This window comes from Poromitra crassiceps (genome assembly GCF_964638095.1).
Source record: "Poromitra crassiceps genome assembly, chromosome: 2".
NCBI lineage: Eukaryota > Metazoa > Chordata > Actinopteri > Beryciformes > Melamphaidae > Poromitra > Poromitra crassiceps.
In genome coordinates, this window is record NC_139624.1 from 94,489,563 (window position 1) to 94,503,848 (window position 14,286).

General features: G+C 42.4%; 1 protein-coding gene across 2 annotated transcripts in view; it reads right to left on the minus strand.

Annotated features, from left to right (window-relative positions):
• Positions 1-206: 206 nt before the first annotated feature.
• LOC310772362 (calponin-3-like) overlaps positions 207-14,286 on the minus strand; it is a 75,718-nt gene continuing 61,638 nt past the window's right edge. For both annotated transcript variants that reach the window (XM_083632141.1, XM_083632142.1), the window contains exons 5-7: positions 12,936-13,052; positions 6,175-6,321; positions 207-2,149 (exon numbers count right to left, since the gene is read on the minus strand). In XM_083632141.1, coding sequence (XP_083488267.1) covers positions 1,811-2,149; positions 6,175-6,321; positions 12,936-13,052 — 603 coding nt within the window. In that variant the 3' untranslated portion in view covers positions 207-1,810. The remainder of the gene's footprint in view (positions 2,150-6,174; positions 6,322-12,935; positions 13,053-14,286) is intronic.

The following is a 14,286-nucleotide window of genomic DNA, read 5'->3' on the forward strand; positions in this document are numbered from 1 at the left end:
ACCCTAATGCAATCAACTTTGCTTACTAAAAGTGAGCAGTTGGTTGGCATGAATAAATAAAACACATTTTAGACGTGAACGAAGCTTCCTAGTTGTAGCGATGAGATGTCATCCTGTTGTTCTATTTCCCTGATATCATATGACGTGAACGCAGTGTTGTGAATGGACTTTTAACAATACTGTATGGAGAGGTTTGGAGAAGCAGGGAAATTTAAGGCTTTATTCAGAACATAATTTCTTAGAAAGAACCATGTGACTGTGGGCTGGTTTACAATGAGAGGCATGGCAATAAATACAGCTTATGGCACAAATAACACTAATAGAAGCTACAAAAGAAACACTGCAGTTTGGTCATGTAGGCCTACTCTATTGCAGTGGTTTTCAAAGTGTGGTCCGGGGACTCCCGGGGGTCCCCACCAAAAAGGGTAATGATTTATTTTCACTATAAGTCCATCCATAACTAACACCATGGCAGAACGTAAGACTATGTTGGTGATGGGTTTCATACACCTTTGTAATAAAACATCTAAAAGAAATTATCTTATCAGATGGGGGACCCTGGGCCAAAATCTTATCAAATAGGGGTCCATGGTCTACTTTGTGTCAGTTCAGGGGTCCTTGACATGAAAACGGTTGAGAACCACTGCCCTATCACAAAGTACACTCTTCATTCCAAGAAATAAGCCAACCGCTCCAGTGATGAAATGTAATGAAAAACAGATGCGACGGTGCCTAAGACACGCCCTCTTCCGGGTTCCCCATGGAGCCTAGGGAGTGAAATTTCACATTTATTTATCCATTGACGTTTCTTAAAATTGTTACTTGGACAAACCGAGCGATTCAGCTATTTGGAATCACGAGAGACGATAGAACATTTGACACGGACTAAAGGCTGTTACAGAACGACACGAATAAACAGCAAGAAATAGTGGGGTGAATTTTGACACGCCTGACAGATGTGTACATTTCTGAAAAATCGACCTTTGTCCGAGAAAATCCAAGCCAAAAAATCCCTCAGCGAAACTTCGCCATCGCCATTGGTATGCATGGTTGCATTGGCTGGATATAGGTTCGAAAAATATTATTGTGTGAATTAATCGCACGGGGAAAAAACATGTCCCGAGTGTGTAAGGACCTTAAAAAAAAATACAAAAACAAAAATTGTGAAATGATCTATGGTCTCTCGTGATTCTGACTGTAGCTGAATCGCTTGGTTTGTCCAAATAAAACTATCTCTATAAGGATTTTATGAAAGATCAATGGAGAAAATTATGTGGAATTTCATTCCCAAGGGCAATCTAGCGATGGCTAGATGAATGTGAGAACAGAAGGGGGGAATAAGTCCACAGATGGTGAGGATTGGCACAGGGGAATTTGTTTTATATGGATACATTTCAGTCCAGGACTGGAAAAGCTAAATTGGAAAAGTTGTTGCTACAACGCTGGTCAACAAAGTTATCGCTACTTCAGTGTCCCATAATTAATAAGACTTAAAAAACAACAACAACAACACGCAAACAAAAACAGTAGGTTTCAAAGGTAATGTTCTTAAGCTTAAAAAAGCATATATTCAACACTGTATCTCATAATTATATGCTTATGACTACAACAAAATTGCTGCTCAAATGAAAGTCGGGGAGGAGAAGGAATGCACTTAAGGCAATATTTCTCTGTATGTTTCAATTAAAAACAAAACAATAATAAGACTAGTGAGGATAGCAAAAGACTTGCTCCGTTTCGTCGTGGATAAAATACACTTGTTAATACTGCTCCGACTAGCGGTAGGTTGTGTAGGAGGTGGGAGGAGAGGCTAATAGTCAATGCCCTGGTCATTGTAGTGGGTGCTGTAGTCATGGTGATAGCCTCCTTGGTACTCGTCCTCTTGGAAGTCGGCCTGATAGTCACTGTCGCTGATGTCGGAGCCATGGGGCCCGGTGCCCTGGCTGCCGTTGGCGTGGACGACGGGCTCCGTGGGCGGGGCGCAGTACTTGGGGTCGTAGACCTGCCGGCCCAGCCCATACACGCTCATGCCCCTCTGGGACGCCACCTTGTTGGTGCCCATCTGCAGGGAGATGGTGGAGTTGTCCAGAGGCTGCACCGCCTTCTGGTCAAAGATGTCTCTGCGGGTACCCGGGGCTGACATGCCCGCCTGTGGGGGTAAACGGCAATGCGAGAGCACCTTCAGAAATATTTTCAAAGATGATCTAATGTGATATTCACATCTGTTCAAATTGGACACATCCTCATTGTAGACATAAATACTTAAGAGTATTAGCGCCACATGAAAAGTCAGAATTCTTTTTATTTTTTTGGTCAAGTTTCTGCTTTTTTTCCTCCACAATTATACTTGGCCAATTTCCCCTGCTGTCCTGGTCGTTGCTCCACCCCCTCTGCCGCTCTGGGGAGAGTTGTAGACTTGCAATTGCTTTCTCCGATACATGTGGTGTTGCCAGCCACTTCTTTTCATCTGACAGTGAGGAGTTTCACTGGCAGGACGTAGCGCGTGGGAGGATCACGCTATTCCCAACAGTTCCCCTCCCCCTCGAAAAGGGGCCCCAGCCAATCAAGAGGATCCACTAGCCCGGTGGTCCCCAACCACCGGGCCGCAGATCGGTACCGGGCCGCAAGGCATTTGGTACCGGGCCGCGAGCCTGGTCAAAAATAAATCAAAAATCAAAAATCAAAATAGGCTATAATATTATAGGCTGTGTGTGGTAGTTGAAACATAGTTTCAAGTTGATGTTTATTTATGTTTGTAGTTGAAACAAAAACATAAATACTGTAGGCTACATACAGTACAACACAAAAGGCTGTTATTTACCCTTTTTCGCCACCTGCGGCCTGTACTACAAAGCAAGATTAGTGGTTTAGCGAGGTAACTTCAGGTTTAAACCTGGTTTGGCCGTACTACAAAGCAAGTTAACTTCTTACCGACATATATTTCCATAGCAACTTATGCTTCACACTTAACCTGGTCCGCAGCAGGTAAAGTTGCAAGGATAAGATTAGACCTTAAATACACCGCCCACGAACCAATCGAATCAGCAGTTTGGAAAAATGGCCAACCCCTTTCTGGACGAGTTTCCCATCTAGGAAGGAGCACGAATTGTAATGTTGAATGAGTAATGTTAATCAATGTTAATGTTAATCAAGGACTAAAGCCTTGCACTTGTTGGCTATTTTAATTAAGCCCTACTTACCACTTTGGAATATGTTTTTATATATTCATTTTTGCGCTCTCAAGTAGCCTAGATACGTTGTTTGATCCCGCTGATCGATTGCAGCTGAATAGTGAGTGGAGAAATATCACTAAACCGGCATAAAAAGGTTACATAAACGTCTCCAAAGCGCACGGTGCCGTGTGCGCAACGCAGCTGAGACTGACTTGGGTTGTAATTGAAATGGTCATAGCCTACATGCTGGAATAGCCTACTACAGCTAAGCAATTTAATATGGGATCACTTGCACACAGGCGATCCCATATTAAGATGATTCATATCAAGGCTACTCCTGCATTTTGCAGCTGCAACTGTGTTGCTTTTGGCCTGTATGATGTGATTGAACTTCATATTTCCAGCATCATTATATGAAATATGGAGATATGCGACTCTGCTGACAATATATGTGACCACAAAATAGGCTATTTTTTATAAATGAAATCTATGCCTGCACGTACCGTGTCGTTCAGAAGCCTCTTTTAATTTTATTATCATTCTTTTTTTTATTGATAGCCTATAGGAATTATTCAATCAGTGCAACTAAACACATCATGACATCATTATTATTCGTTGAGCCTAAATGGTCTATACATACGGATTTTGGACTGAGACATTAGGCTACACATTGCTTCCACTCGCAGTTTATTGAGAGGGTGAATTCAGCTGCTGTAGGATACGTGGAGGCAGAAACCGCTCTTCAAATAAATGACTGATGTGAATAAAAGTGGTAACTTTAGACAGTCATTCGGGAACAGACTAAAAATATCCAATGCGGATTTTGATTCTGACATAGTAGTAGATGGCTTTGATGAATGAGGAAATAGTTTGTCTGGCGCTGTAAAAGCTACGGTTCTGAGCTGAGCGGTCCATATTGCATTGTGATTGGCTAGTTGCTAAAAACCAAGCCTCTTTTGCGGGCACGAGCTCATGTGCACGGGCATTTTCATGTGCACGCGCAGTCAACTTGATTAGAAAAACCTGGTTCGAGTTAACGACTGGCAAACGAGGTTCGTAGTACAAGTTAACTACAATCGAGCTGATCTGGTTTAGACAAACCAGATCAAGGGACAGATCCTGGATCTTCTTACAGAACATTCCGCGATCTGTCACTTTGATCTGGTTTGACTGAACACGATCAAAGCTATCTAGTTTAACGATACTACGACGCTGGTTTTCTACTCGATAACTGAAGCTGGATTTATCTGGGATCTGCCTGTGCACGCGCACATTTTTCACTCGTGCACAGGCGCGCGTCCACGCGAAAGAGGTGCGCTGTTCACATTATGAACAGCTGAGTTGATCCACGAGCAGGCACACCCATTTCCTCATTCAATGAAAGCGCAGTGTGATCAGAGTTTTTAGCGTATATTTAATGTAGCCTATGTCAGAATGAAAATCCGCGTTGGATATAGTCTGCTGAAGGACTGTCTAAAGCTGCCGCTTGTATTCACATCAGTCATTTGATTTACTTTGATCAGCGATTTATGTCTCCTACAGCAGCTTTTTGCGAGTGTAAATGTAAATGTGTAATCTCAGTCTATAAATTTCCACAATCTGTAAGCCTATTTAGACCATAGATTTAGAAACGCATGCTCAATGAATAATGATCTCTATCACTCATTATGTGTGTGGTTGCACTCATCGAATAATTCATATATAAAATAATGATAGCCTAATATAAAAGAGAAAACTGCTGAACTGAATTGAGACGATGCGGGCATAGTTTTCATTGATATAAACTAGCCTATTTTTGCTCATATATTGGCATACAGCCTACAGGACACAGTTCCAGCTGAAACATGCAAGAGTAGCCTGCATATTTAGTATTGGGGCTATCCCATATTTATCCCATATCTATATTATATGTATAGGCTTTTCTGGCATGTAGGAGAATATCACCCTCACTCCATTTGAGGCTCCGTTTATGATATGCGCTGCGGTGATTATTAGTGATCATATTTCTCCACGCATCGTTCAGCTGAAGACATAAAGTGGTAAGTAGGCTTAATTTAATTATGTAGCCTACAGAGCCACGAATGTTTTTCTTGTTCTATTCTCAGTTGACTGCAATCTATTTTTCATATGGCGATCTTATATGAATGGTGAGTGACTCCAGAGAGCCGATTATATGGGTCTGTCATGGATTTTGATCTTATCCTCTGAAGCTAACCTGGTCGGGACCAGGTTAGCTTTGCAGCGTGAGTTGCCATGGTGATTGAACTAGGTTAGAAGTTAACTTGCTTTGTAGTACGGCTAAACCAGGTTTAAACCCAAACTTATCAGGATCAACCTAAATCTTGCTTTGTAGTACAGGCCTCTGGTGAGTAAATATATATGTAACTAAAACCATTAAAATTGACAACTGGTCCGTGACTTTTTTTTCCATGTATCTACCGGTCCTTGGCACAAATAAGGTTGGGAACCCATGCACTAGTGCAGCGTCACATCCGGCTGATTTTCTGCAAAACCTCGGCCCGAGAGGAGCTGAAGTCTGCTCATAGAATTCAGCACAGCACAAGAATGGCTGAACCCAGAGAGACATGCCTAGTCTGATCTTTTAAGTTATGTTATGTTGTTATGTTTTAAGTCATTCGCTCATTGATAATAAAAAAACACTTTATGGACATACATTTCTTCCAAAAGCTTACATAATGGGCCTTTAATTTCTGAGGAGGTTTGGCCCGGAGCCTCGGGCTCAGCTACCTTTACGAGTACTGCATCGTTTTTGATTCTTCTTTTTTTAAACAGTTAAACTATAACTGCCTTGTTTAAGATGATTGTTGTTGGACTATAAGTTCTTCTTGGAATAAAGATATCATTGAGGAAATGATGATGCCATAGGCATTTTTTTATATTTTGTTTATGATTAATCGATAATGAATCATACATTTTCGATCAAGGAAATGTCTTCAGATGCCCTGGCATCCCTAGTTGAGGTTGACAGTGAGGCTCTGACCTGGCTGGCTCCTTTGTTGGTTCCCATCTGCAGGCTGATGGTGGTCTGGTCGTAAGGCTTGTCTGTCTGTGTCTTTGGGTCATAAAGATGTCTTCTGGTTCCATAAGCCGTCATTCCAGCCTGGCTCGCACACTTGTTTGTCCCCATCTGAGGAAAACGGAGCAAATCTCACCTTTTCCAAACACATCTGAATCAAAGTTGTTTGAGCTACTTAAGTGTCTAGAAAACAAGCATGTGGATTCAAAAACATACATTTCCCAATTTGGGTTTGAAGACTTCAAATTGAAGTAGGGATGCACAGATGTGAAAATTTTGGCCAATACCGATAATCGATATTAACATTATTGTTATGGCCGATGTCAATATTATGACAATATAGAGACAGTCTGTGTCTCGTCATAGACGCTGGGGTAGCTGGCTTGGGGAGTGGTCAGGGTGGGGTAAATCCCCCGTTCTCTCCATTCAGCATAGTTAGCATTTAGCTGCTATCCCAGCCCAGGCAGACAGGATCTGGGATTTACCCCCCGTAGTAAACGCACATCTGAACAGACGTCTATGTACCTGCTCTAGAATCCCCAATCCTGTAGCGTAGAGCAGCAGCACCGTCCTTTGGTGAGTCAGCCCATTGAGATATACAGTATGTACTGTATATGTATGTATGGGGGGTTTTACCCCACTCGCCCGCCAGCCGTATAGTAACATTTTGTGGGCATTCCCACACAGATTTCAAATTTCAAATTCAGTCTCATCACATTTTGCACATCCTGAAAAACACTGAATTTGAAAAAGTAATGTCTTTCTTTATTTCCAAAACATTTGGAAAAGCCCATAAATCCTACATTTACCAGATTGTTTCCTCTCAATATGAACATTTTGGCCGATACAATAACTGATATTAACATTGCTGTTATTTTGCTCATTGGACCATTACCGATATATAAAAAAATGACTACCATCGGCCGATATCGATGTGATTACCGATATATTGTGCATCCCTAGTTTGAAGTCCTGGCAAATGTACATAGTGGAATATACTTTAGAATCACTGGCATAAATAACACTGGGTGGAGTGCCATGAAAGTCACAGAAAGAGCATTTGGTGACACTGATTGCTTGATCGAATAATAAGCCCCCAAAAGACAAGTGTAGTTTTGGTGGAATAGTTAAATATCCTTGCCTAGCGAGTTAATGAAAATGGAAAGCACAGTGTCAGTGAGTGGGCAGTAGGCAGCTTGTGTACAGCAGCTTGTTATTATGTAAGGTCATTCATTCACAGTGTCAGTGAGTGAGCCTAGGCAGTTTGTGTACAGCAGCTTGTTATAGATGGTTTTCACCAGAGCGCAACCCCACAGCACTTCCTTTTTCCCAGCATTCGGCAAACTGCAGAAATATTCACTCGACATCGTTACTTTTGTTTTCGCTGCTCAGCTGTATAGACGGTTTTCACGGAATGGTCAGTCCTGCACTTGAATGTTTTTTTTCTTTTATGTCCATAGCAAACACTGCAACAGGAAGTGAGCGGGGGTTCAATTTAGAATGTTTTTGTTGTCAAGTTAAAAACGTCTATTATCTAAGGTCATTCATTCACAGTGTCAGTGAGTGAGCCTAGGCAGCTTGTGTACAGCAGCTTGTTATTATGTAAGGTCATTCATTCACAGTGTCAGTGAGTGAGCCCAGGCAGTATGTGTACAGCAGCTTGTTATTATGTAAGGTCATTCATTCACAGTGTCAGTGAGTGAGCCCAGGCAGTTTGTGTACAGCAGCTTGTTATTATGTAAAGGTCATTCATTCACAGTGTCAGTGAGTGAGCCCAGGCAGTTTGTGTACAGCAGCTTGTTATTATCTAAGGTCATTCATTCACAGTGTCAGTGAGTGAGCCTAGGCAGCTTGTGTACAGCAGCTTGTTATTATGTAAAGGTCATTCATTCACAGTGTCAGTGAGTGAGCCTAGGCAGTTTGTGTACAGCAGCTTGTTATTATGTAAAGGTCATTCATTCACAGTGTCAGTGAGTGAGCCCAGGCAGTTTGTGTACAGCAGCTTGTTATTATCTAAGGTCATTCATTCACAGTGTCAGTGAGTGAGCCCAGGCAGTTTGTGTACAGCAGCTTGTTAAGGTCATTCATTCACAGTGTCAGTGAGTGAGCCTAGGCAGCTTGTGTACAGCAGCTTGTTATTATGTAAAGGTCATTCATTCACAGTGTCAGTGAGTGAGCCCAGGCAGCTTGTGTACAGCAGCTTGTTATTATGTAAAGGTCATTCATTCACAGTGTCAGTGAGTGAGCCCAGGCAGCTTGTGTACAGCAGCTTGTTATTATGTAAAGGTCATTCATTCACAGTGTCAGTGAGTGAGCCTAGGCAGCTTGTGTACAGCAGCTTGTTATTATGTAAAGGTCATTCATTCACAGTGTCAGTGAGTGAGCCTAGGCAGCTTGTGTACAGCAGCTTGTTATTATGTAAAGGTCATTCATTCACAGTGTCAGTGAGTGAGCCCAGGCAGTTTGTGTACAGCAGCTTGTTATTATGTAAAGGTCATGTATTCACAGTGTCAGTGAGTGAGCCTAGGCAGCTTGTGTACAGCAGCTTGTTATTATGTAAGGTCATTCATTCACAGTGTCAGTGAGTGAGCCCAGGCAGCTTGTGTACAGCAGCTTGTTATTATCTAAGGTCATTCATTCACAGTGTCAGTGAGTGAGCCCAGGCAGTTTGTGTACAGCAGCTTGTTATTATCTAAGGTCATTCATTCTGTGACTATAGCCTGGCTCTAGAGAACCCAGCCCAGCGCTGTTCAAGTTACAAAACAATTTCATTCATTTTCCAATGGAGTACCGCAGGGATGACATCCTTTTGTAGGCCAACCTGGAATTTAGCAGTCTAACCTCATCTGGTTCCCTTGTCTGGAAGTCAATGGGATTTTTGGATGGGGATTTTGGATAGATACCTGAAATAAGGTCTGTGCTTAACAAAAGTTTATTAAACTGAGACCTTTGTCCTTCAGCAAGATAATCTTCACAAATGAGGACCACTTTTTATTAGCTTTGAAGTGTAAAAGAGAGCGCCAAAAATTGTGATTGCCAAAAAAACGCTTCAAAAGTCATAAAAGTTGCATTCATTTGTGAATATTATCTTGCTGAACACAAATGTCTCAGTTTCATAAACTTGTGTTCACCACAGAACTTATTTCAGGCTTTTAACCAAAATCCTCATCCAAAAATCCCACTGACTTCCAGACAAGGGATACTAACTTAGGACTCATTCCTACAGCACTCTATGAAGAATATTAGTTTATTTTTTTGTTTGCCGTGATGGACTCTAAATGTGGTTCAGAAGCTTTTATACCCTGACAAGACTAGTCTGGAGGAAACATAGCATATTTGGAATTTCTGGCATGAAAACCATCACATTTAAAGCTTTTGGACATCAGCAGGCACGGTCTGGCTAATCGGGAGCGGCGGGCCATTTCCGGGTGGCCTGGCAAAAATTGCCTGCAGTCAGTGAACTTAGAAGTAGACCAGGCCGCTACGGTCACACTTAGGGCCCTATCGTCGTACGCCGCTATCGTTTGCGCGCCTCCTATTGCTATCTTCCCAGCGTCTAAGCTATCGTCTGCCTCCACCATCCAGTTTTGCGCTGGGATGACGCAGGTGTAGGCGTGGCCCAGGCGTGTCCGTGGCCTCTAGCCTATCATCTGTCTCCCGCCAGTGTCATTTAGCGCTCTGGGGAAGATACTGTCGGTATGTTCCGAGCGCAAAGAGAGGTTTGGCCGTTGCTCATTCCAAAATAGGCGTTCCAGCGCAATGTGTTCGAAAAATGGGCCTGGGTGCTCTCAATTTTAACACCAGCAAATAGCTGGTCTTAGCGCAAACAACCCCACTACACCAGGCGTATGCCTGATCGCAGACAGCATTCTCCGTGCAGTACAGGAAATCCTTGCTTGGATACATTTACGCACGGCATGGATGTCACTCTCCACTCGCGCCTGCACACACTCTTCTCTCCTCGGAACGCCACGTTGAGTTTCAACTATAGCCTGCATTGCAGAAAAAACACACCTTGATTTAAAAATGAGAATTCGTTTTGTCATGGTTTTATTAGGCTACATAATTGTGTAACATTAGATTACTTTAGGTAGGAGAGGGTAGGAGAAAATAAAAAGCAAATGTTGATCTTTTCCAACCATTATGTTTAATAGCACCGCAATAGCCCTCTCCACTTCCCTCGTCGGGGGCAGAGAGAGAGAAACACGGGGCATACTGCCTCACCTCGTAATAGCCAGTAACATATAGGCCTAGCTGCAAAAGTTAACTGTTAACTGTTTAATGCGATGTCTGGTTTTGTCACGAGTAGCCTACAGTGAAGTCCCTCTCGCCATCAAGCAGATAGTGACGGAAGCATGTGTCTTTATGTGCGCCAAGGGGAAAATGATGGGCTAAATTGGTGGGATTCGATGTATATATATATTAATAGAAACGAATAGAAAATAGCTGATTAATAAAATGTGTGCTGGTGGAACGAAATTCAACTTCAAATAGAGCAGCATCACTTATCGCGGCTCTCAGTACGCTGCGTAATTACGCATGCAGTATAGGCCCGCAGTGGAGATGCAGGAGAAGAGAGCCCGAAAAGGAATAAGCATACGTCCATACAGTCAGACGTTTGGGCAGCAGCCCTTTTTAGAGTGTGAAATGGCAATAATACACAGGTGATTCACAGGTGGGCATGAGCACGTTATTTGATTTCTATGCATGACAGCCTCACATCTCTCTCTCTCTCTCTCTCTCCCTCTCCCCATCTAGGCTATCTTTTCTCTCTCCCTCTTTCTCTCTCTCACTCTAGTCCCTCTGAGTGAGGAGGAGGCTGCTGACGTGACGCTGTGGTTTTACGGGCATGACCACACCTCCACAATGCTTTTGGGCATAAACACGCCTATACGAGATGTGTGCTGAGATGATGTGAAGTGCAGCGGGCCGACACCACGCCCACAATTAGGGCTTTGCGCTGCGCTATTCCAGCGCAAAACGGGCGCTAATGCAAAATTACCGCCGGTGGGAAGATAGGGCCCTTAGGGTTTTGAGTCATAGTCTATTTTTTATTTGTATTTATTGAATGTTCCAAAACTGCATGTTTACTAAGAATAGGCTAATAATCATTTCCACACACCACGTCAGTGATTTACATCTAGAGCAGTGCACCAGTCTGTGTGTGTCTGACTAGGGGCAGTTGTTCATTCATTCATACTGTGAGCTGCTGTGTTTTCTTGATGGCTATTTCTGGTCAAATTAAACAGTAAGTACTGAAAGTATGGGTTTCCACAGAGTTCACAATGGTTACTCTGAAGCACTCTTGCTTCTGTCTGACAAGGGTGAAGTTTGCTGTGAGTTGAAGCTTTTGTACAGACATTTTAACTTTTTCACCTAATTGCAATTATGTAATGTTGAATTCTATTAGTGAACAAGTAGGTAACATTTAACATCACATTAGCATTATATCCATTAAATCTGGCTTCAAACGGCCAGAAATTTTCGCCAGCGACCGCATTAAATCTGGCTTCAAACGGCCACAAATTTTTGCCCATGACCCACCCGCACCTCTTGACCTGGCCTGGATAGAGTCAAATTCCCGGCCTGAATTATGGTCTCAGTCAGGGGCGGACTGGGACCATAATTCATTAGATACCATGCAGGCCAGGCCAAGGCATGAAAAACTTGGGCCCTTTGAAGCAAGATTTGGTGAATATAATGCTAACATGATGTTACATGTTACATGTTACCTATTTGTTCACTAATATAATTCAACATTGCCTAGATAACGGCAAGTAGCCTATATATGAAGACGTAAAAACAAAAACATGTCTCTGTACAAAAGCTTCACAGCAAACTTAATTTAAGGAAGAGTGCAGTGTCCTGTCTTGTCTCGTCTGAGGTTAAATGCAAATACAAAAATAATAAAATCAAACTGCTTCATCTCCACTTTAAACTGTATTGCAGTCCTACTGATAATCACATAAAGCACATTAATGTGAAAGCAATAAGCATATAGCCTACATGTTTCACTTTATGCTCTGAAATTGTAGCCTACCTGAAGGTTCCTGATTCTGATCAATTCAACACCACCTCCAGCTCTGCAGGAGCACCTGCTGCAGTGCTAGTGCTGCTTCTGCCTCCTTCTCCACTTTTGTGTAGAAAACCCCAAAAGCAATCCAACACATACTTTCAGTTTAGCCACTACCGTTTACATTTGACCAATGGGATTTTTTTATATAGCCTAATATAAATAAATAAATAAACAAATAAACAAATAAACAAATAAATACATAAATACATAAATAAATACAGGCACATTGCTTTCCACCTCTCTGCACCTCTTTTCTTCTCCATTTTGGCACCATTGAAGCGCAAGCCCTGTCCACCCGCGCTGGGGTCCCAGCAGCTTCTGACTGAAAAGTTAACTCATTCCTCCCTGCGTGGCTGCCTGCAGCCTGCCTGCCTGCTATCTGTGCAACTAGGAACACTTATACATACTGGACTGCTGTTCATTGAGTGGCCTGGCCTGCAAAACAATTTTTTTTTTTTTTTTTGCAGGCCATGCCTTGCCAGGCCACCGGGTATCTGCCCGAAGCACCCGATTGTGAAGTCCGCGCCTGGTCTCAGTCCGCCACTGGACATCAGCACCAAATATCGGCTATCAGTGCCTTCAGTGTAAACATATTGGTATTTGTGTGGGGCTTCAAAAGCCAAACCTTAGTGCTCATTGGTGTGCTTACCTGCAGTCCAATGACACACTGACCGGCCTTGATCTTCTCGTCGTCAAAATGTCGTGTTTGTTTGTCTGCGTATTTCACACCGATATCAATCTTTGAGTCCATGCCTTTGGTCTTTCCCTAGGAAATCAGAGGAAGGTTGGTCACAGTGTTAAATAAATAAACAAACAAACAAACAAACAAAAATGCTACCTCTGCGACCCGATCCCGGATAAACGGTTGAACATGGATGGATGGATAAAAATATAAAAAAATCCTGAGTAGCTATGTTCAGAAGAGTTCACTCATTCACTCACTCACTATTTTCTATGGAGTGTTTATCATACAGTGATCTCCATATGGGCAACGACTGAACAAAGTTTGGGACACACAAATATCCACATCATCATTGCTTCAAAACAATGTTGTGGATATCTGTGTGACGCACCTGGATGCACCCAGCATCTCATAGTAGACAAACAGCACTCATGACAGTGGGGTGAAATGTACTCCTGCGTAGTATTGAACATTAATGCTGTGTTCAAGACAGCTCAGAACTCTGAAAAAAATTAGAATGACCGCACCGCGGATATATGCCCCCGCCACAAGTGAGCAGTTGACATGCTTGTCTGTCCAGACTTTGACGTTTGAGCAAAATGTTAAGAAATTCCATTAAACTATTCATGAGATATCATGTTAATGAGCTAGAAAATAATGTTCGTGAGGTCACAATGACCTTGAACTTTGACCCTTGACCACCAAAATCGAATTACTTCATCCTTGAGTCCAAGTGGATGTTTGAGCCAAATGTGACAAAATTCAGTCAAGGCGTTCCTGAGATATCGTGTTAATGAACATCAGACGGATGGACGGACAACCGAAACCATAATGCCTCTGGCTCGGCTATCGCCGGCGGAGGCATAAAAACTAGCTCAGATTTGTAAAAAATTATTTGAACATTTGTCGAGGTCGGAATTAAAGGTCGGAAATTTGGGTATCATTTATGTGTTTACCTAATTTGAGGTGTAATTATGTAATATGTGTTTATATTGTTTATATTTCGCTCTGAATATAGCAATATGTTGAATTCAACAGTGATTTTACCAATGAAATTAGCTAGCTGTGTATGTTTTTTAACCCAGAGTTAAAACCAGTGTGAATGCAATGATGTCGGAAGTCGGAAATCTCAAGTTGAAACTTCCAAGTTCCGACTTGTCTTGAACTCAGCATAAATTACAAATAAATTGTCGACATTCTAATCATGTCCAAGTGTGGTCTTCTACGGTGCTGTCTCCCAATGGAAACAAGTTGTTTTGGTTTGGCAAACAATACGCTTATGAGCTAATATTAGCAAGCTCACAAGCCAGCGAATAGC